Genomic DNA, 24,474 nt, shown 5'->3' on the forward strand with positions numbered 1-24,474 from the left:
GAATGGTTGGCATATAAGATTTTAATTATTTAATAAATTATCTCATATGGGAATATTCTCCAGAGTACAGATTTTTTTCTTTTCTTTTTGAACAACATTAAGTAATTTGAAAATGGCACTTAATGAAAATGAAAACTTTTTTTATTAATGATTGGAATATACGATTATGTTATTTACATAACAGCGCTTGTGCATTTTCAAACTTTTAACAATTTGATTTTTTAAACAAATTTTAGCCAAATATATTTTAAATAAATTTAGCATTTCTGTTTAACTGTAATGCTGCTCTTCTCTGTTCATGATTCGTTTCAGGTGGTATCTTTACTTGATGCTGAGCTTGATAGACTTTATTGCGTGCCTTTCTCTGGAAACAGAATTACGGTACTACTGTGTGTTTGAGCTATGGTCTTAACTTTAGCACACTTTTATGTAACTCCAGTCTGTTCTTGCAACTGTTTTTCAACACAATTGTATTTTACAACTTTTTTGTATTATATTTAAATTGAATGTAATTTCATTTGAGTATTGTTCACTAGCTATAAATTTTTTAAAATCTAAAAAAAAACTAAATTGAGAAAACTAAAAGACCTCCAAGCTGAAGTATTCAAAATCCACAAAGACATTGTGAAAGGCAATTCTGTCAGCTTTTTCAGAATCTACATTGGGAAATGTTCCCTTTGAATGCACTGAAGCATAACAGATACAGTATATGTTAATAATTCTTCTAGGTGCTGGTAAAAAAGCAATCACAAAAAAAGTTGATTAAAGAACCTCCATCTATAGAGAGGATTGAGATTTTCTGGTAATGAGTAAACCTGGATAAACCTAATGTAGTTGAGTTTCATTCCAGTGTTATTCTCTTTTAGGAAAGTGTCAGTAAAAGAAAATATGCAGTGAATTCCATATGAATCTCCAGATCCAGCCAATCAGAATGCACGAGGGATACCTCAGTAATTTGCAGTTTAGTGTCTGCGGGTTACCTCAGCTTTTTAGAAGAACTCAGTTGTGTGACTGCACTACTTTGTAAAAGTGCCAGGTGGAGCAGTGAAAGCTTAATTTGGCATGTGGAGCATTTGGGCTGTCACCAGAAAACGCCTGATTTCAAATCCTGGTCAATGCTGAGGGACAATCTTTTTCCAATTATAGAATTTAAGTTGTATACTGTTTAGACTTTTGTTAATTTTAAACTGTGTATTACAGCACGTTAAATATTTAATTAAAAATAGGTATATTTTATAAAAGCAAGATTGCTCAATTGGATATATAAATAACAATTTATTATACTGTAGCTTGTGAACCTGATGTGGCTCTTTCAGGCTTACATCCACATAGAGAAAATCCAATGGTAAATTTTAGTAGCTGAAAATAAAAACAGTAGTATAACAAAATACATACCTAATGTACACAGTTGATGGTAGTGTATTCCACTTTCTTCATCAAGATTTTATGCATCAAAGTCTTTAACTTGATGACTTACAGGGGGTTATGGTTTTAGCATGCTTGTTCTATCATTATAAAATTTATACTAGTAATACTTGATAGTAATATTAATATGAAATTGTGTTACTAAACAGGTAAAATATCATAAGTGGATGTTTTGGAAACATTTTATAAAGCAAAACATTAATTGTCATTTATAGTGGTAATGGACAATGGAATGCCCATGGACTGTAATGCAATGCACTGCACCCAGGCGGTTCAAAGCCCAATCAGAGAATAACTTTGGGTTTGTTTCTTACATAGCCAAATATGTACTGATGGAAAAAAGAAACGCAACACCTCCTCATACACACTCTGGCCCTCCCGTCTGTGTGGAACAGGCTGAAGAGTGAAGAGTCCATGGCACCCTCTGTCTGGCCCAAGCCAATCGGTTGATGTCTAGGAGGTGTGAGAATAGGGCCTCTGACAGGTCACCTTGCTCTAAGACCAGCAGCATGGAGCCTTACTGTCCTGTCACCGATGATGGTATTATATCTGACGGCAGTTTCTGCAGCAGTATGGGTGGCAGATCTGAAACAATCTCCCAGATGGACCAGTCTGATGTGTCGGTCCTGCTCTAGTGTGGTCACTTGAGGGCGACCGGATCTTGGACGGTCATCTGTCCTGCCGGTCTGCTGAAACCTTTTCTGCAGTCGGGGCACAGAAGGGCGGCTTACTCCATAGTTTCTGGCAACGCTGGCACAGGACATGCATGCCTGCAGCATGCCAATGGCCCTCTCCCTTGATTCTGGTGACATTCCAGGAATTATGGAATGCACAGAAAACAAAGTGTGGCCCTTTTCTTGCTGTGACCTAAGCTTTGAATTAAAGCCTTTTTAAAGGTGATCTGATCAGGCATTGTTCTACCTGGAACTCTTTGGGTAAAAGTGCCCCAAACAAGCTTTCATGTGATTGGCAAGTTGCAATGCCCCACTGCACAACCTGTCTTAATCCAAATTTCAGCAGCCAGTAATCAGCCAACAACTTAAGTTTAAATGTAAAACTTTAAACCATATATTGTACTGTACAGTACTGCGCAGTCCAAAGACTTCTCTGGCAAAATTGGCTCCTGCGTGAGTGTGTGTATCTGGATGAATATGATGGTGACGTGATTAAGGATTTCTTCACAGAATTTTTTCAGTTAAACAAAGGAGGGGATTTTTTTTTTACAATTGCCAGTAACCGGAGTTCAGCTTATCAATATGTTGAAACTGTACCATGACAGTGAAGATATGTTACACCTTTAAGTGAGCCAGTGACTATTGTTTATTATGTTGTGACAATGTTGTGTGGCTCTGTGTTCAATGTTGTCACAACATTGTTGTCACAAAAAATCACATTTTTCTCTTAAAACCAGGAATTACTTGGCTAAAGCTGCATCAGTGACTATTGTGAATGTGTATTGAGGGAGAGTGAAATTACAGCCCTCTTCCCTTCCCCCTACTGCAAGGTGATAATGTGCTAGCTGGCTGGCAAGAAAAAAACCCTTTTTTCCAAGTATCATGGAGATGGTCTTGAGGTTCACTCATTCATGTTATTAAAAGACCACAGGGAGTGGGGAGAATGTGATTTTTTGTGTACGAAACACATGTTGCGTTAACAAAAATAAAGTGTTTTAAATGATTAATTACAAAGTAAACAAAAAAATGTTCAGCATACACAAAGATTCTAAGTTGATCATGAGGAAGAAAATCACCTGTTTTTCGTGCTTAAAAGTGTTATCTAAAACCATTTTTATGGCTTTTAAAGTCATGCAATGCCTAAATTAGGCAGGAAAACATTATTGTTTCTTATTTTTGATTTTCTTTAAAATTTAAAGAATCAGTTGCCCATCGTGCCATACAATATTATGTTCCATTTTTTAGGTTTTTGAGAGACTTCAGAACGCTTTGACTGATGCATAATGCATTCTCACGTTATGAACTCACTTACACTTGGGATCCTTCTTTATTCAAACTGAGGTTTCTAAAACTGTAACCAGGTACTTTAATTTAAATAAAATCTGTGAAAATGTTCACAAATTACGGTCTTTAAAATGCCTGTGGTTTGAAGACTCTGTCATTCTTCACAAAGTTATTGACATCTGAAACATTGTGTCTCATAAATAGGCATTTTAGTAAGAAAGTGAAGGTTGTGAAAACTGGAGAAAACAAATGACTCTGAAAAAGACACAAGAAGTTTGAAATTTATTTATTATTAATAAATTAATACTGTTAATAATGATCAGATACATTATTATAGTTTCAGTGGTCTTTTTAATACCACTTTGTTATTCTCAATTATAATTATAGTATATACGGTTTCATTTTAAGGCTTGTTGTAAAGGCTTGTGTTACGGTAAATTGCCCCACTGAATAAAGTATTTTGAATTGAATTGAATTAAACCGGTTGAACTGGTTTTTACTCCCACTGTTGATAGTATCCACGTTTGCTCATTCATGTTTTTATTTCATTATTAATATAATTTAACATTGAATATGTTGTGATATATAAAAACAATAAATAATTGTTAATATAGTGTACATAATATTTACTATTTTATTTTTTTAAAACGGGTCTTTGTTTGTTAGAAGAAAAACTTGTGGCCTAAGATCTTCTAGATAGAGAACCTGATGCACCAACGGGCCACTCAGAAACATAGCTGAAACAAACAGCTAAAATGTTCATGTGAATGAGTCAAAGAAAAAATAAAACATGTTTACAAAGAAAGTAGATTACGATAATACTACCAGTTATATAAATATATTAATTTTTGGATTCTTAAATTAATACTGTTATTAATTTATGTAGTTACGCAATTCCATATTATATTCCCTATTAAGAAGATTCTAAAAAGTACAAGTTTTTACTGAAATAACGACAGCAGGTATTAATAGAAAAGGTTAAAACATTATAGTTTTTTACAAAGTATATAGTATAAACTAAAATATAGTCAGAACAAGCACATCAAAACCTTTCCAAAATAACCACGGTTAGTGACTGAGTTAAAGATTTTGATGCATAAAATGTTGATGAAGAAAGTGGAATAGTGTTGTGTACCTTTTATTTAAGCTACCACTACCAGCCATATACAGTATGTATAATGTATTTATATTCCTAAATTAATATCGTTTATGATGATATGAACTTCAAAGACATAATTGCTCCTGTTATTTTTATGCTCAGCTACCAAAATTTCCCTTTAGTTGTAAAATTCCATATTTATATTCCATATTAAGTGGATTTAAACATGCACAGTAGAGAGATTGAAACAATTGTTTCACTAACAACTAATTCACCACAAGTTCCACCTGTCAATCATCTTTGGCCAGGAATCATGTACCACAGCCTCCTGTAGCTCAAAACCCATGGTACGGGGTTTTACCGCACATTTTGAATGGCCATCTGTAAGTCCCATAATGCTATTACACAATAAGCCACTATGCTACACCTAGTATTAAAAGTAGATACATAACTAACCATTACAGATTTATCTCAGAATTTCTCTTAAAGTCCATTGTCAATTGGAATCTCACCAATTTTTTCATATCTCAACCATTTCAGCCATCACTGTTGTCAATGTCTAATTAGTTCATCTTTCCACTGTTAAAAGTTATTAAAAAACTGAAAAAAAGAGTTTGGAGATATGTCCACATGTGGTGTGATACCCGTTTTCTGATTCATCATCATAAAAATAGGTTTCTGCGATTTCTCAGCAGTGTAGTTCTTCTCATTCAGTTTTTTTTCCTCCTAATCCTTCATAATTTCAGAGTAGAATGTTCTCGGGCCGTAAACTGCTGTACTTGGAATGAGTGGTGCACAATAGTATCAGTAGGGTTTTTGAGAAATAATACGTGATTGGGGTTTAGGTTTGTTGTGTGCACCTTCAACTACATGACATTCTCCATCGTTAGTTGTATTATGTGTCCAGTTACTTTCCAGTCTGGTAGTTCTAAAGTACTGTACATGTTCTTGACTATTTTGTGTACACAGCTTTTATTCCACTATACACATGTAATTATAGAAATTTATGGGTTGTTCTTCTTCATTTTGTTTACATACTAATATTATGGTTAGTGAATGTGGCTATTGAGGTGTCTCAAGAATCGAGGGACGATAGTCAAACATCTACATAGTGTCAACATTTGCAGTTCTCTGGACCTTTGATTTACCTTGGTAAATTAAGTTCTTGGTAAATGAGTAAGGGTCATCAACATCAACAGTCCAGGAACAGAGGATAAAAAAGGCTGGTAGAGAGGAGAGAGAAAGAAAAAGGGAGAAAGACAAAAGGAGAGAGAAAAGACAGTGCTAGGGGAGACTCAGCCTTTAAGACCAGATTAGAGTTCAGTATTTGAACGTTGTTAAGAGAGCTTGCCATTCTGTTGTTTTTAGGAAACTAATTTCCTGTATAGAGAAACACTGAGCTAAAAAAGTGTCTCATCTGGGTATTGGATGCTTTTTTAGAATACTGAGATAGGTGTCCATTCTTTTTGTAGCATCCAGATGTACAGTATAAAGAGATAGGTTTAACTGTCTTTGGTGTAGAAGTTAGGTTTATCTCTCTTTTTGGCCTGTTAGGTGTTATATATAGGATTTTAAGTATTTCGTAGCACTCTTTTTGGCAGGGGTGGGGGGTTGGTCAGGACACAGATCATAAACTTTTTATAGTTGATTTGATATTATTTTATACACCACATGATTACATTAACATGGTAAGGTGAAACAGTCTGTTTAATTTTGACTGTATCTCCACAGTCTTTGATAACATTGTAGGAGTTGTATTTCTGTATTGTTAATTAAGTCAATATCATGTCTTTGAACATGCACAAAGTTGAAAAAAAATGGAAACGGTGTCCCAGTGCAGTCAATATGATGTCTTTGTGCAGTACGTATTTAGTTAATTTATGATTATCACAGATATTTTCAAATATTGATACCTATTCACACGTTTCTTTTCTTGGAGATACATTTTTGTTTTTATTTTGATACATTTTCATTTCTGATTTTCATCAGATATCATTTTATTTTTTGCACACAGATTTACAGACATCACACGTTTAAATTACTTGCTTAAAACGATGTAACATATAGATTCAACTGTGGACGAAAATTTAAATTTTATAGTATTAAAAACTGCACAGTTTCTCTGGATATGAAAGCCATACTAGGAGGTAAAATAATTTTTTTTTTGCTGTTTTAAGATGTCATAACTCCAGATATGTTATTAGTTATATTATGATATATAGTATATTTCTATTGTGGTGCTCTATACATAGTGTACATCAGCTTATCTTTTATAGCCCTAAAAAAAACGAATCTTCTCAATAACAGAATTCATACTTTAGGTTCTAATTATTTTTTAGATTCTTTATTTATTTAAATGCCATTTACAATAGATATTACTGTATTGATACATACTGATACATTTATTTAAAGTAAACCCAGCAAGTGAAAACTATTGATAATTAGTGTCTTTATAATATAAAGTTTCTTCACAGAGGAGGTTGTGTTTTTCAGTTTGGCCCAGTTTGTCTTTTTTGTACTTATTTTGACTTCTGGTTTTGAAAGAATGAACAATCTGACTGTCACCACAAAGCTCCAAGGAAAATCTAGAACACACAAAACATATTCCAAGTAAACTAAAATGCACAGGTGTTGCATATTTGTGGAGATTCAGAATGTGAAATGTGAAAACATTCTGACTAACAATGATATGAAGCCTTTATTAATGATTTACTCTTTTTTGCTGTTAATATAGATAATGGTGGGTGAGGAGCAGAGAAATGTTTTGTTAATGTGTGAATAAGTTTTAAAAGAAGTGCCACAATAACTTTGAAAAGTAAGCTCCAATGATTACTGCCCCTGTCTGTGAATCTGTGAGGCTGTGCATCCAATTGATCTACAGTATGTAAATACATTTTCACTGTAAATATAGAACCCATCAATAAAACTTTAAAGTCCATACACAGTGTACGCCTTGTAGGTTGAATTGTGATACCCATACCAACACACAAAATAATATTTAATACACACTGGATTTACCTGATTGCACTGTTGGCACTGTCAGGGTCCTGTGCTGTCACTGTTCCCACCTCAGTACCGATCTTTGCATTTTCAGAAACATTCATCACGTAAGAATCAATTGAGAATGCAGGTGGTTCATCCACATCTCCAATTATGATCTTCAGGGTTGTTGTGTCTTTGAATGGCCCAAGATGTAAGAATCGAGGATCAAGGTGAGTATTTGCTCCTTCTATGTGAAGAGTATAGCTTTTCTTTTTTTCATAATTCAGTTGCTGTGGAGAAAATTGTTTATTAATTTACCTGAGTGAAGTTTTTAAAATATTTCACTGTTCATCATAGGTTTGCTTTTTAATTTATCCAGCTGAACAGTTAGCATTATCATCAGCAGTTAAATGCATTTTATAACTCTGAATTCATTTAAATTAGCTGTGTTAATATTTTACAAAATTGGTGGTACTTACCCTTTTCAGTGAAATGATGCCTTCTCTTGTATCTTTGTCAGTGGAAATGGCAAACACTGAAACCCCATCTCCATTTGTGATGCTGTACTTTATTTCTGCATTAATTCCAATATCATCATCATTTGCCTTGATTTTACCAACTGCTTTTCCAACTTGAGCAGATTCTGGAACATACAGCTGGTAATTTTCTGTGTGAAAAAGCATTTTACCCATAACTTAAAAAGATCAATAACATACCTCAGTGTTAAATGTAATTTATGAACCAAATATAAAGATTCTATTTCTTAGCACAAAACATAACCTAATAAATATACTACTATATATGACCCCTCAATAAAAGTAAAATTCATTTGAGAAAATCTGATCAAAAGCAAACCAAATCAGAGTTACAAAGCTAGACCAGTTATGCTTATTTTTCAGTCATACATTGGCAATCAACAATGATATATTCTTAATGTAGATATAATTGACATATTTTAATTTGTTTTTAAAGTGCAAATAATAGTAATTAAAATGATAAATAAAAAGGCTAACACTAAGCATGCTTCCTGATTCAGGGTTTATTAAACTGTCAGGTTAATTACAGCCTTAAAACAATGTGTTATGAAATTGTGATGAGTGTATAGTGTCCCTTTGGTCCCATTGACATTAAACCAAATGGGATAGAGTAAATTGTACTTCATTATCATCAAATACTTGAAAAATAAATCCACATTTCCTGTCAAAATTTGGAGCTTTGTTTGGCTTAATTTATGTACGTTTATAAATGGTATATTTTTGTTTTCATTAATGGGTCTATGGCTCATGTCCCTGTTTTCCTTCTTACTCCCCTTACTGTAGTACATATTTGCATGCTGGAATCCACAGAATACACAGTAACAAAGAACACTTAAATCTCCAGATTGGCTTTCCAGTGAAAAAGACAAAGTCCTTTCTACTTGTGACATTTCTACTGGAAATGCTCAGCTACTAACAGGTGTGCCCTGTTTCATCTAAAAAAATGAGAATGCTTCAGTTGCTGTTGTAAGCTGCAGAGGTTGGTGTTTCACTAGTAGGTCCTGACTCATCCCACCCTGCCCTTGGCAGTGTTTACACATCATATGACCTACGTTCAAACTCACAACACTGGTACCATTTGGGAATGGGGCCATTTTTATGAAGGTAAACCCTGGACGGTTCATACACAAAGATGGATAGACATCTTACTTTACTTAAAAACATGAACAGTGAATGCTACATTTAAAGCTTTGTATGTTTTTAACTGTGCAAAAATGTATGTTCATATTATATTTTTTGAGAGGGAGTTAATTGAAATTCCTTTCCAAAAGAGTTTATTTGATAATATAATTCCTAGAAACCTAATTCCTAGAAGCCCTCAATAGTCACAAATTTTATATGATCAAAATGTCATTAGAATATTTTACAGGGGCAATTCAATAAAATTTTAAGAATGAATTTGGTCAAAGGCCAGCAGGGAACTGCTTAATGCTTTATAATTTACAGACGTAATTATCAGGGGAGGCACTTCAGTCCCTCCAGCACATATTAGGATGAAAGTAAAGTGACTGTCACTAAAAAATAAAGCAAATTATGTTTTTGTCGGAAATGTTTTTTTTTCCAACAATGCACAGAAGGCTAATCACAATACTAATCCATACTAATGAATTCCTGTTTTCAGTGAGCCATTACATATTATCAGAAACTGTTTGATACATTTCACAACAACCAATGAAGGAATATACAGACTGATGGAGAACACTAATATCCAGCAAAGAACACTTCTTGGAATAAATACTGTTTTTTAAAAATATTTCCTTCCTCTTTGGGAAATGGTTCATGCTAAAGGAAATCAAGGTATTTCATTGATCCTCCAAAGAAAACGTCTTACTTTTTCTTTTATACTACTTTAAATACATAAAAAGACACAAAATATCTTTTGTCAATACATACTCTGGGGAAATTTAGGTGGGTTGTCATTGACATCTGTTAGTGTGATATTTATAGTGGTTGATCCTGAAAGTCCTCCAACCTGTCCTGCCATATCTTTGGCTTGAATGACAACGGAATACTGCTCTCTGGCTTCTCGGTCCATGTTGGATAAGGCAGTCCTGATTACACCTGGAATAAAAAAAAGATTAAATATTAGAAGTCTATATAAAAGTTGCCACAAAAAGGGCAAGTGGGACCCAATATGATGTATATTAGACTCATTGTATGAATATGTACAAACTAATTAATGAAGATTAACAGTTTCCTTGGCTAAATATGAAAAATGTTGTTTGCATTAAGATTTATGTAAGACCATTGTAATGTGTGTTTACAGTTTGCTCTGTTTGTGCTAAAAATGTTGAATTCTATTGTGATGTTGAATTGTAATAATAATAATAATTAGACAATTATCTGCTTTGCCTTTAGAACACTTTTTTGGTGACTGAACGTGGCAGGATAAACACCATAGCTTCCTGGGGTATGTATCTCAGGCCTGAACTGTCATGCTGCCTGAAACTGCCATTCTCTCACTTCTAACAATGCCTTCAGAATGCATTTCAGAATGTCAAGATCCATTATTAATGCATTACGTCATTGCATAAATAAAACAGATAGTTGAATAGCCTTCCACAGTTTCACTTAATCATTTTCAGTTTTCACATTAAAACAGTTAATGATAGTTCTATGGTTGTAAGGGAATTTGGAATAATTTAGGTAATGTTGTATTAAATTATCTTCACTTTAATCCCATGCCCTTATGTGGACTTTACCTTTGTTCTCTGTTAAATACCACCCTGTTTAAATTGATTATTTCAATTGTTAATAGTTTTCTTCATTGTATTTTATCATATATTGGCAAAATTAAACATGCAATGTTAAAGAGAGCCGTCTTTTCAATCAAGACAAATTAATACACATTTCCATGAGAAAATGCACATTGATTCTATTTATCCTGCCGTGAGAAACATGTTTGCATTATACAGTCCTCAAGTAGACCGACTTCATGATCTCATAAAGAAAGATATAAAGTCAGAACAAAACTGTCAACTTGAATCTGATTTTTTTTTCCCAATTGTGACTGCCTTAAGTCACAGTATAAAATAAGGTCCAATGGACCACATTTGAAGGAATGTCTTACCCTATTTAATGGAGTTCTGTGAGATGAAAGTAAACATGTTTATACACTTTTTGCACGTAATAATATGTTAAAAAAAGTTCTGTTCTGTGCATCTTCAAACCCTATGTGATCACAACGATGATTACCAACATACTGTATACAATGGTTACCCAGGTTTGGTGCATGATGCTAGGGACGGAAATTCAGATTTATAAAATGCAAGAATTGTCCTGTAAAGTAAGTGTAAGAATTCCCTACAAGGAATTGTAAAATGATATGTATTTAATAAATTTAGCTCTGCACATTTCCATTCGCCATGGTTGATAGTGCTCTTTAAAGAAAATGGGACATGTTCAGGCATTCAAAATATGTGGATATGAATTACACTGTTCTGAGCATTTTTGCCTGTTTTGTTTTACATAACATCTGTCCCTGCAGTGTAAAATACCTAAAATGTATCACTGAGAATGAGCAAATTCCTGCTAACCTTGGACCACTGGGTAACAATCAAGGAGAAAGAGCGGTGTTAGCTGAATCAGCAAAACAAAATCAGATTGACCTCCTTAAATTTTCAGGAACAGTAAAATCAGGAAAAATGTGGGTTCATAAGTACAACAGCACAAGACTCAGAGAAATGCTTAAAGTAATAATTATGGCAATGTTTACAATATCAATTTAAATAAAAATCTGCATGAAGTTGTATTCTGTTTGGGTATATTCATAATACATGATAATAAATAAAGGCATTTCGAGCATTATAGAATGCATTATAATATGCCATCGACAGTTCCAGATTTCTTATTTTCAGAGAGAGCAGTCTATATTTGTAGACCTTTATCATTTCCTTCCTTTAGATGTCACACTATATTCTAGTAACACAGTGTCTATGTTCATTCATTTCTGTAGTCAACATCACCCCAGCTGTTCTCTGTTTCATCGGTGAAGAAAATAAGTTGTGGCAATACAATTCAAACAAAGAAATGAACAACAGCACTTCTGACTCTAGCCAAGATAAAAGATTAAAAATAAGTAAATATAAAGTTTCTGAATTACATGAAAAGTTTCCAGCCAGGGATCACTCTGACACTCTCAGAATGAACTTCTGAATACACCCGTAAGTTTGCAATAAGTATGTTTTCCTTCATATGTTTAATATGTAATTTTTGTTGTTTTTTTTTAAAAAAAACTACTTTACACTTCAAGATTCATATTCTGGTCAGACAGCATAACCACCATAGCATTGTGTTAAAGGGATTATGATTTTTTTTCCACAGGATCTTAAAAACAGATCAACCAGTTTTTTGAAAAAAATCTTTTACCACATGTTCTCACAGCTGAAAGAAATATGCAGTTTTCCTTCTAAAATCAAAATAACAATCATACCTTTGGATAATTAATAAAAATGAAGTACAGATACGAAAGATAGCTCATGTTATTTCTATTTCAGAACATACATATAATGTATGCCACAGATACATGCTGTATAACATTTGATCTGCATTGGAAAAAATAAAGACCTATGATGTGAAATAAACAAAACAAGGAAGCCAAACAATTGATTTTTAAAAAATTGCTCTTGTAAAGATTACCAGAGAGACTTGCCTCCCAATTCACATCTTTAAAATTAAGTTAGAGTGCTACTGTGCAGTAACACAGAGAAATTTGTGATTGAAGGTGTTTTTGGTTTGTTAGAAAACTGTAATAAAATTTATGTGAAATGAAATGACAAATATATAATGTAATGAATTGTATAAAATAACCTTCATTGTAAATGACTGTATTTAAAACTTTCTCTTTCGTCTTATTGTTTTCAAAATTAAGGTTATCCTTTCATCACATTTCATACCTTCAAGTTAAAGCACAACCTTGAAAGGACAGAAAATATAGGTTTTCTTAACACCCACTCAGTTAATCATATTTACAAGTACAATGGCAAATATTGTTTCTCTGAGTCCAACTGGGCAAAAAACAAAATGGCAATGAAAAACTGCAATATTTTCAAAATATTCCTTATTGTTCTTTTATGTTGTATCAATATCTGGAAATAGAATAACAAATTAAAGAATAATTAAAGGTGATTAACAAGACTATGAATCACTTTATACTTAACTGATTGGTGATTTTGAAATGCTTTAAATTTTCACACCCTCTGTGACCTTTAAAAGTGTTCATTATTCTGAAATCTGTGCTCCATCCATTGTTACTCAATACCAACATCAATGAACTTGTTAAATTATTCAGCGTGATAATACTCATCATCCCGAAGCAACAATGGTGACCCAGCACATTCTGCATCAAACTGGCATAAATATCTTGAATTGCATTAAACCCATTAAGGATATATGGGATAAAACATACATCTGTGTCAACCACCACTAAATGTCATTATCTGGCAGTTGATTCCCACTTGGATCCCAAGAACATCCTTGTTTATTGTGCTGATGATCTCTGCCATCATCTTTTCATGCTTGTTTCTGAACTAATGGTGGACACAGCAGGAAACAATTAATTAGAAAAAGAAATTTCAGTCAATTAATCATGTTCCCATAGCACACGCAACATTCAAGCTTCTCAAAAATTTGTTTGGAAAAATACGGAAATGCATTGCTGCCACCAAGGGAAAAAAATCGCCCCTTATCTCGTAATTACGAGATAGCAATAATTACTTCAGTATACAATATGTACAACATTGTGCAGTGACCACATCTAGAAGCTTCCATGAACTTGGCTTGCACTTTCGGTTTAATGATCATGTCCAGAGCTGATAGAATTTGTACGGATTTACTTTCGACTGGGGTTTAGTCTTAATGAAATCTTGCCAATTTTTAACAAATATGAACAGAATTCTTATAAGCATGAGGACCAGTTTTGTGGGATTTAGAGATTAAAGCAATGATGGTTCCGTTATGAACATTTAAATGTGCAATCAGTTAAATCAGTTAACCACTACTTAGAACTGTAAATCCATGTAGAAATATAGGTATTATATGACAATTGTGCCATCGTGTGATCAGATAAAGTACGCTAGAATTACTATTAAGTAAGGGTGGAAATTGTTATTTCCTTGTGGCAGCAATGCACTTCCATAGAAAAAATATTTTTGTGTATTCAGCCCAATACCATTTGTTGCATTTGTAGTACTTCTTAGCATATTTGCCCCATGTGTACTGACATTGAAAGGCTTTTTGATTTCCATGTCTTGTTTCATGTTTTCTCATCAGTGTGATTCCTCACATCAATACTTTCATTTTACTTCTATTTTAAATATTTTTATGTAATTTTAAAATTTGTAAATTATATTCTATTTATAAATATTGTTGTCTAACAGTATTCAAACAAACATAAATAAAAGGGTGTTATGTTGCAGTTGCAAATGTACTCATGAGACTACTCATAAGATTACTTAAATAGTGTGCAATTTGGCCATCACTACAAAAAAGCTTCTTCGGAATCGGTAAATTGGAGAATTGCAAATATCAGGCAACATTTAAATAGGTTACTATAGACCAATGTTACTTCTCTTTCTGATACATTATGGAAATTACATATTTACATTGGAAGAATACTTGCAAAACAATAGCATTGAGACTGTCAATATGAATTTAGAAGGAGAATTACTTGTTTAAACAACAATAATTCTTTGAACAAGCAACAAGGATGGGTGATAACACTATAGCAAATTACATTATACTGTATATTTAGTTTTCAAGAAAGCTTTTGATAAGGTTCATCATTAAATATTGATTCTCAAATTAAAAACCATACGAATCTAAAATAATCTTTGCATGGGTTAACCACACCATATTGTTGAGCCTGATGAGTTTATCAGAAAATGCTGGATGATATCCTAAAATCAGAACCAAAAAAGGTAGATTAGCCAAATGGTTTAATATTGCTGGTAACCTTACGTTCCTATGCCCAATCTATTTGCTGATTTTGTAATATTTGTGATATTTATAGCAAATGTCCTGAAATATTAAAACAGGCAGAACAAAACATTGTTAAACCTGATTTGTTTCAAATATATTTAAGCATACTGCATGAAAAATCTAGAGTAACTTACGGTTTATCTTAAGATGTCCAATCCTATACTCTATGTTATCATAATTACAATAATTTGAAGACAAAAAAAATGAAAAACATTTCCTGTTTTTTTTTTCTTCTGGATATCTCTTTTTGGTGAGTGGACAGATAAAGATTTGGAAATTGCCTCTGGAGAGCTGTGACAGTTATCCTAATTATAAGGTTTTGTTATGTCCCAGTGTGTGTTCTGTGTGTGTTTTTTCTGTTATGTCCACACTGCTGACCCTTGATTGTTCTCCCTTCCCCATTGGCCAACCATCACACCACTGTTTCAATATGATGTCATCATCAATCAGCCTCAGCCAATCAGAACTCATTTTATTCACTATATAACATGGAGGCTTTCAGGAAGAAAAGGCCTTTCGTTTGACTTCGGTCCCGTTTGGTTTTGGTTATCGCTTCGCTTTGCTTCGCTTCTGGTTATTGCTTCGGCTTCGTTTGTTGGTTTGTTTTGCTTTGTGTGTGTGTATTTTCGTATAGCTTCGGCTTTGTTGTTTTGTTGGTTTTTTTGTTAGTTTCTTTATATTTTCGTTTGTTTGTGTGTTCATCCTTGTTTTGTCATTACCTTGCCCCAGTGTTACATGTTCAACTTTTGTGTTCTTTTGTACCCTGTTCCTGTTGATTACTCTTGTTTTCCCTTATTTGTATTCCTGGTTCACTTGTGTTTTTGTGTGAACTTTTGTATATAAGGTTAGTTTAGGTTGTTGGGTACACTTACACACTTAGTTGATTTTGTATTAGTACACTAGTTTAGTACGGGTGAGTGCCGTTTGTCTTGTATGGTTTTGGGTAGTCAGTGCTACCCAGTGCTTGGGTAGTTAGCTAGGGTGTTGAAGACGCCGAAGACCGTGTGTTTCGGGTTTTCTTTTGTAGTCAGATTAGCTTTCCCTCACTGTCCTAGCCAGCTCCATTTTTGTTTGTTATTTTCTTTCCTTTGGCACCACTCTAGTTCCTTACCCTTGTTATCACGCTTCCTAGTCCCTCACCAAAACCCCCCTGCTTCCAAAAGAATTATCCTAAATGTTACACCCCTTTACCCCTAGACACTTGGGGTGGTAACAGTTTTAAAACATTTTTTTTCACTGATTTTCCTTATTTCATTAACACTACCCTACATAAATGAGGTCAATTTCCTTTCTGTCACTCTGCCTCATGGACTGATTGCTGCTACTACAGCATGTTCTTTCTTTCTCTCTACCCCCTCCATGATTAGCTAACACACCTGTTAATCATTAACAGACAATAAACCCCAATGACCCTGCAGCTCTATTCTTCTGTTCCTCCATCCTCACTCACCAGCAAAGCTAGGGAAAATAATGGAGGATCATTGCAGTATCTTGGATGCTAAGTCTCTGTGTTCACGTAACAACTACAGAGTCTTTTTTGACTTATGTAAAATTTAGGCTGCATAAAGACTTGTGGAATGGAAGCCTTGGATAACTTGGGGGATGGGTGTACCCAAATTTTAATAATCTATTTTTACTCAAGTAAAGACATTATTTAAAAAAAATCAAGAAAAAAACAATATCTTGGTTTTTGAAATTATAATAGTAACAATCTAATAAAACACTTAATAATACTGGGAAATAATAAAATATAAAAATACTTTTGATATATGTAGTTACACAATATGGGGGTGGAAGAGAAAACAGATGTAGTTAAATATTTAAGTGAAAATAATATAAAGATAAATCATTAGTACAGACACCAGCTTGAGTATAGATAAATCATAAGTACAGACTCCGTCTCAATAGTCAGAAAACATTAAAGTAGGTCATGTGGTTTCTTTACTCTTCAGTGAACAATTTGGTAAAGGAAATCATAACAGATAAATATTTATTAAACAAAACTACAAATATACACAAAAAACAAAACAACTTGCAATAGTAGTGAATTCTCAGAAGACAACTCCAATCTTCCCAGTTCAAACCTACAAAGTGCCTAACTTTATATACGCAGAAGTGGACAGAAATCTTTATAAGAGCAAATAGGCTTTCTTCTTCAAATACTCCACTCAAGGTGCACAAAATGATCACAATAGTTCATGGCCACCTGTGGAACTTTTTGAAAATATCTAGTCATATTAGTGATCTGACCAGTTGTGTTTTATTGTGCTTCAATGTTTAACTAAACATTGTTTAACTAAACATTGGAGCTGTGTAACTGTAATTTTATTTAGTGACACCAAACATTCTGCATTTCTGGGTATGGAATGAGGGCATTGCCTTTGCAATAACCTTAATGTAATTTAAAGACCCCCCTGCCCCAAGTACACAACTACATATAGTATATAGTATAAGCTGTTTTGTACCTCAAGCAAATGCATAACAACTATTTATGCAATTTTAAAAAATTAACATAGCTACATTTGGAAAAAAGAATTGCCATACAGGATTACTTCATGTTTGTTGGGTAGGAAGAACATTATAGATATAACCTCTCATGTTCCACAGAGGGTAGGGCAGTTTATTTCTAGAGGAATGACTTTTAACACAAGGACAGGGGAAACAAATCAAGGTCTTGGAGTTAGAAGACGTGTTCTAAATACAACATGAAAACAGTACAAGAAAGTCCTTGTGGAATACAGATAGTAGGAAGCTGGGATTTATGGAGTATCCATTAAACTGTTTTTTCAGAGATGTGTTTTTTATCTTTTTCTTGGATTGTCATTATATTTCTATTTATTATGTCAATAATTTAATAAGTTCTCCCGTCACTTTAAAATTAACAAAAAAGGAAAATATGCAATAAAGTATATGAACAGGATTTTACTGTTTTACAAGTGATTTCATGGGATTTTCTCTTATTCAAAGACAGTTTTCACAAACTTTTCACAGTTACTTTCTTAAAGGACTTTTCAACAGTGAAAGTAGTTTTGTAAAGCAGTAGAGTGGCAAGCCTTAACAGAAGATAATTGAAAATGTCAGCGTTCACAAGAGAAAAGATATGAAAAGGTACTAAAATATGAAAAGCTGATGTTCAAATAAAATGTAAGGATGATATAGAGAAATTTTAAAGAAACTACAAGGAGAAAATTCAGCAAAAACATTCCATATTACCACCCCTAATTTTAAATTGTGCAGTGTGAGCTGATTAACATCTTTTAGTATGATATTGTGGGAAGTTATAATATAGAACATGCTAAGTAATTAGGTCCACTTTTTCAGTTCGAGCTTATCTCTTCAGTTAAAAAGTATGCTTATGAGTTTACATGTAAAGTGGTGGAAAGTACACACTAAAAAGCATGATATTTATAACATGTTTTATAACACTACGGTAAAACTACTGCTTAGTGAAAATCCTAACACATTTGTAACATATTACTGGTAGAATTGTAACAAGTCGGCAGTGGTATCAAACACAAGACCCTCTGGCTTGGGGACACATTTTATTCAGCCCCCTGCCCATATACTTCAATACACTGTCATTGTCTTGGCACATTTTGCAAAAAACTCCAAATTCATTGAACATTCAGGGAATAAATGTTTCTATGTTTATAACAGCTATAAAAAGTACATTTAAAATCTCAAAAATCTACAAATGCTGAATTACTAGTGTAATAGGCATAGCTTCAAACATAAAATCATAACATAACAAAGGTTCCAATTGAGAGGAAACCGTTTGGCCTGTCTAGCCCGTTTAATCAGCTATGCCTACATGACTGGATAGCTTGTTCCATACTCCCACAGTACTTTGCCTAAAGAGCCACCTGTTCTGAGCTTTTAATATCCTTCCACATAGTTTTCATTCACTGTAGGTCCACTGCTTTGTGTTTCACTGTTGATTCTAATGATTGCCCATTGACTTTTTCAATATGTTTGATGTGAATACTTCAACATGTATTGAATACTTGAATATAGTATGAATATAGACTGAATTTCTAGTAGCAAGACAAGGTAGCTTTTCTACAAGAATGCTGAATATCCTAATTCACTACGCACAGTAAGATTAAAACAACATTATCTTTGTTCTATTGAGACAATTAAAGACAATAATAATGATTAATAATATAATAAAGATTAATCCTATACAGGTCATCAAATTCCTAAGGACACCTCTAAAGCTTTGAAATGTGAACAGACCAGGATAAGATCAAAGAATTCTTGAAATCACTCCAATTACCCAGATGACTGCTGTACAGGTGGGGCTTTTAGATACTTCTTTACCTTGGCAGGAGTTGAAGACAGCTGTTAAATCTATGCAAAAACAGAAATCTCCTGGACCTGATGGCACTTCATCTGAGTTACTGCTGGCACTGTGGGATTGAGTTGTTCCATTAATATTAAATACTATAAATGTTTCACTGCCTACTAGCACTTTTCATAGTAGAAAATAGAATGTTTGATCAAAAAAATCTTGAGTTTCTATTCTTCTTCAAAAAAGATAAAGGTTCTATAAAATGCTAAAGCAATAGGCTAGACGTTCTTTTTACCTATGCACACAATGCATTATGGTAATACTGACTTTCAGAATGGTTTATTTGCATCTTATGGCAGCAGCACCTCTTCCACATGACAGACCAAGACCAAATAGTTTCATTTGCAATATTGTCTTAGATATAGAACAGTTATTTGATCTTTTAGAATGGAGCTACCTTTGAATTGTCAAAATAATGTATTATGCCTTTGAAGTCTGCAGTTAATAAATCTTCTCCTCCTAACATCTTTATTCAGTCATATTCTTTAAGTTTTATTTATTTAGCCGTTACAATTCTTCTAGAGCAAATCAAAGTCAAAACAAATTTGATCAGATGGTTTTCTTTAGACAAGTATAACTTGGCAGAGCATGTTGTCTTGCCCATATAACAGGTGTTTTTAGCAAGAAGGGAATGTGGCAGTGAATGCACTACTTTTCAGACTTGAGCCTTGTTTAAAATTTGTAGAGTAACCTATGGTGTCATGGCACCTAGGGCTCAGAGACCAGTTAACAGTCACATGCTTGCCCAGGCTATATGAGAGAAATCTGAAAGAATCCTTTAAGGCAGCATTTGTAACCTAATGCAAATAATGTATCATAGATATACAGCTCCCACCAGTGGTGACACACACATTTACTTATACCCCCTGTGTATTACAACTGGCATCTCAACTAACTCTTCATAAGCTCCCCACCCATTTGCAACTGTACTTATAGAGAGTCAACCTGAATAGATGATTTTAATTTACAAAAAAAGAGCACCAGTCCTTTTTCTTCTTTCTCTTCATAACTTACATACTTAATACCACATTCAGTCTCTTTCAGGCTTCCTGTTAAAAATAGCATTATATTGCCCAGTCAAAGAGTGTACTAAACCTGTCAAGTTTATGTCTCATTTCATCAAATGAAAAGTTTGTGACTTAAAGAAGAATTCAAAGTTTCAAATAATACATATTTTAAAAGAAGTTGAATGCACAAGATATCACCCATGAAATCATCCATTCTAAAGTATTAACATATAATTAAATAAAAATATTGAATATATAAATCCTGATACATAAAAAGTAGCTGCATACAAAGTAGTTTACATTTTAAGGTGGGAGGAGGGTTTTGTTGTATTTGAGCTAAGATATATAGTATACTACATATATAGAAAGTGACAGAGGCAGGTACAGAAGAGATGTATTTCTGGAAATTCTTGAGGAGATTCTGGGGAATGACCTCTTCATTTGTTTGTTATTTTTAACTCATATATAGAGAAATGTTACATGTAGTTATGAGTGTGTAATCCAAAAATACCATTAACAACCTTCACAAATGCATGTAAGTAAATTCTTTGAAAATGTATAAAGAAACATGGTATGGTGACATCTCTTCCTTGTACAATGCAATATATAAATTGGAAATGTAACAAAATATTTCCATTAAGTAGAACGAGAGATGTGTGAAAACAAAAGATTGTAAAAAAAGAGTGATTGGGGAAATATTATTTTATTAGGCACTATTCCTCCTTCTATTTTAGTAAACACAAAACTATGATCTAAACTTTGGTCTTGATCTCAATCTCGTTAGCAGGGTTTTTATTGTCTCCCTTACTCTTTGTCTTACAGATGCAGCCATTCAAAATGCGCGGGCGATACCGCATTATTTTGCGGTACGCTGTACGCAGTCTACCGCAAGCTACCGGTAAATACCGCGAGTTACCGTAAATTCTCCTATAATACGACAAGCAAAATAATAGTATCCGGAATTTCCGCAAGGTGGAGCTAATAAAGCTCAACCTCTCATGTTTGAGCTGTGGCCATCAAAGTCTTTAACGAAGATATTACTAATAGTATTAATAATGAATGACCTTGGACAAGCTGTAAGTGTAAACTCAAAGTATTGCCCTGGTCAACATTCTTTTTTTCATTGACCATCTTTGTAAAAGTAACACCACAGCATTTCGCAATCACGCATTTGTTTCCAATCATGCAAAGTACAGTGATTCACCATGCCTTTCACATGCTCATAAAAGAGATTGATTTAGGAACATAAACATATTACCGTATGCAAACTGTACTGTATACAGTATGTATATGTATATTTAATGTCTTAACTGTGCCCGTTTAAGTATTGACTATTCATATCTAATTTTACCACTGAAGGGAAATCTTAGTAGCTGAGCATAAAAAGAATATGAGCATACTGCAACGCGTGTGAAGGCCATAAACGATATTAATTTTGGAACATAAACATACAGTATATGGCTGGTCTCGGTACTTTAAAGAAAACATACACGAAACATGGTTTCATTATGACCAGAATCTGTCTTGAGATATTTTTAACTTGATTTACAGTATTTGAGAGGTATGTCTTAACACCGATACTACAGTGCTTAAGTACTGCTCACGTATATGTTTCTAGGTTTATATTATGCATTTCATAAGGTCAAATTACTTTTGAGCAACTAATAAGAAGCGCGAAACGGTATGCGTTTTAGTTTCGTTTCGTGCTGGGACCCGTGGATTGATTAGAGATATCAAGTACATACAAGTCATTTTTTAAATGTTGTAGTTCGTCTTGAAAAAATGTTACGAGTACATCATCTATCAACAATTACACAGGTTCTGTTTCCATATTGCGGATTTTGGTTACGTAATATTATTTTCTAGATTTCACGTTGTGAATATATGATTTGGGCAAACAGAGCCGCAAAGAAGTACATTATGGGTTGTTGTTTTTTTTATGCAGTTTTATCTAGAACAAGCGATGCTTAAACCTTTGTCTGATTCTTGTGAAACTATCCACACGACAGTTACAGTACCTAGGAGTTGACTTCAGTGATGTCACTGATGGGATGTTTCTAAAAATCCATCCTCTGTAAAACGTCTTCTCTAGTTGTCCTGCATATGTATTCGCTAATGAAGCTGTGTGTTCTGAGCCTGGATCTCTACATTTCTGTATGAACCAGCTTAGAGGGCTAAAGACAGCTTGTGTTTAAATTGAGTGTAAGGCAATTTATGCTTCTAAAGTCATGGTCAGCATTTATTATTGAACTGTGCTGTAAACTTGTTCTGTGCCAAGTCACATTATTTTATAGCGTTTTTATAGCGTTATCAAATCCGGTGGAGTTTCCTGACTCCCATGTCACATGGTCTGTGATTGAAACTTGTAAAACCGGTTTAATTCGTCACAGCCAGCACTCCGGTTGTAAAGTAGAAGCAGGCGAGATTTCCAGCGAAAAACACCTCCCCCTTCTTCAGGTGTGAGGGTCTTCTGCTCAGAATGAAACGCTAAAATGTAATGTAGGCTCTGAATGGGTTCAATTGTGATTTGGGCTTGATTAAGGTCGCTGCCTTTCATCTAAAACCCTACTTGAATCCTTCTAAACTAAAAATCAGTGTTTGTGAGTTCTAAATAAAGAGGTGTCCAGGTAACAGTGAAACGGGCGGACAGTCTGGGGAGATCGCCCATTTTCCATGTAAATAGTTCCCTGGTTCCGCACCCCTTGGTGTTTCTCTCGCTCTCTCTCGGGTCACCTGATCATTAGCTCGAAAGATTTGAGTGCTTTGTGTATATTCTAATGGTAGTGGGGGCAGGGTGTGTGGGAACAGGTTTGGTTGAAATTGCATTGGAGATCTATGTTCTTCACACCTGAAACATTTTCTCTGAAAGCATTTTCTTCGCAGTTTAACCGATCTTGTTACAGCATGTTACAGTTCACTATTATTAACCATATTAATTTTAAGTGCTTAATGTAAAATCTTGTAAAAATATATTTTCATTGTTCAAATATACATTAAGTCTGACTATCATATAATAAGTTAAATACAAAACTAAAGAAAAAATAGGGTTAAATAGAATTCAAAATATTTTGCTAACAATGTTAACTGTTTATGAATAATAAAATGTATTAGCTAAGGAGTAGGATGGCACAGTTGTTAGTATGTTTTTTGTTTTGTTTCTTTTTCATAAATACAAGAGTAGTACCTGATGTCTCAGTGGCTTTCAAAATTAAATTATGCATGCAGACCTGTGAACTAGAAAGATAACTAAGATATCCATCCATTTATAATGGTGGCAAAGTGGTTAGCATTGCTATCTTGCAGCACTGGGGTCCTAGGTTCAATTCCTGCCATCCTGTGTGTGTGGGGTTTACATGTTCTCTCTGGGTTACATGGTTTTTCTCCATATGTGTGATATGACTCCCTCTCGCACTCCAAAACATACTGGTAAGTTAATTGGTTTATGGGAAAACTGGCCCTGGTGTGTGTGTGTTTGTGTCTGTCTGTCCTGTGATGGACTGGCGCTATGTCCAGGGTGTATTCTGCCTTGTGTCCGTTGCTTCCTTAAAATCTAAAATATGAGCTCTACTTGCCACTTACAGTACCAACAGTACCAGCTAACTTTAGTAGTGACATTTTCATGGATCTTTTTAACAATAAAATTTACAACATCAGACTTCAGACACAATTAAACAGGCCTCAAAAAAGTCTGGTACAAACATTTTCAGCATGGAATAAACCGTTACTTTAATGGTATAAACCTTAAATGGATTCATATTCTCAATACGATTTGGTGCTCAGTAACATGACTTAGAAAATGACAGAAGACATACGTATCATGCTTATCCTTCTATTTTTCACAATCGTAAACTCCTTAAGGCAGTTACATTTTCTCTGTTCTGACCTGGAGTTACAGAGAAATTTAAATTCTAATAAGAGATTTGTAATGAGGAAAGTCATACCAATCACTCATACAGTACCAGGATTTGCAATTACAATACAAATACTTTCTTTCTGTATGTGTTTATTTTGCAGTTTGAGTCTATGGCATTCCTTTGGGGGTCTATACTCCAAGGCATGACTTTTTTATGTATAAACATCAGTATTTACTGCTATTAATTACTGTACGATTTATAGTTGAAATCTGAGCCTAGATATA

At 33.9% G+C, this 24,474-nt stretch overlaps 1 protein-coding gene across 1 annotated transcript in view; it reads right to left on the reverse strand.

Moving 5' to 3' along the window:
• LOC148833083 (cadherin-18) overlaps positions 1-24,474 on the reverse strand; it is a 163,492-nt gene that overhangs the window by 37,900 nt on the left and 101,118 nt on the right. The window contains exons 5-7 of the mRNA XM_088918762.1: positions 9,894-10,061; positions 7,944-8,131; positions 7,501-7,754 (exon numbers count right to left, since the gene is read on the reverse strand). Of these exons, the coding sequence (XP_088774888.1) occupies positions 7,501-7,754; positions 7,944-8,131; positions 9,894-10,061 (610 nt within the window). The remainder of the gene's footprint in view (positions 1-7,500; positions 7,755-7,943; positions 8,132-9,893; positions 10,062-24,474) is intronic.

Source organism: Atractosteus spatula, chromosome 6 (genome assembly GCF_055471065.1).
Source record: "Atractosteus spatula isolate fAtrSpa1 chromosome 6, fAtrSpa1.hap1, whole genome shotgun sequence".
NCBI classification, from domain to species: domain Eukaryota; kingdom Metazoa; phylum Chordata; class Actinopteri; order Semionotiformes; family Lepisosteidae; genus Atractosteus; species Atractosteus spatula.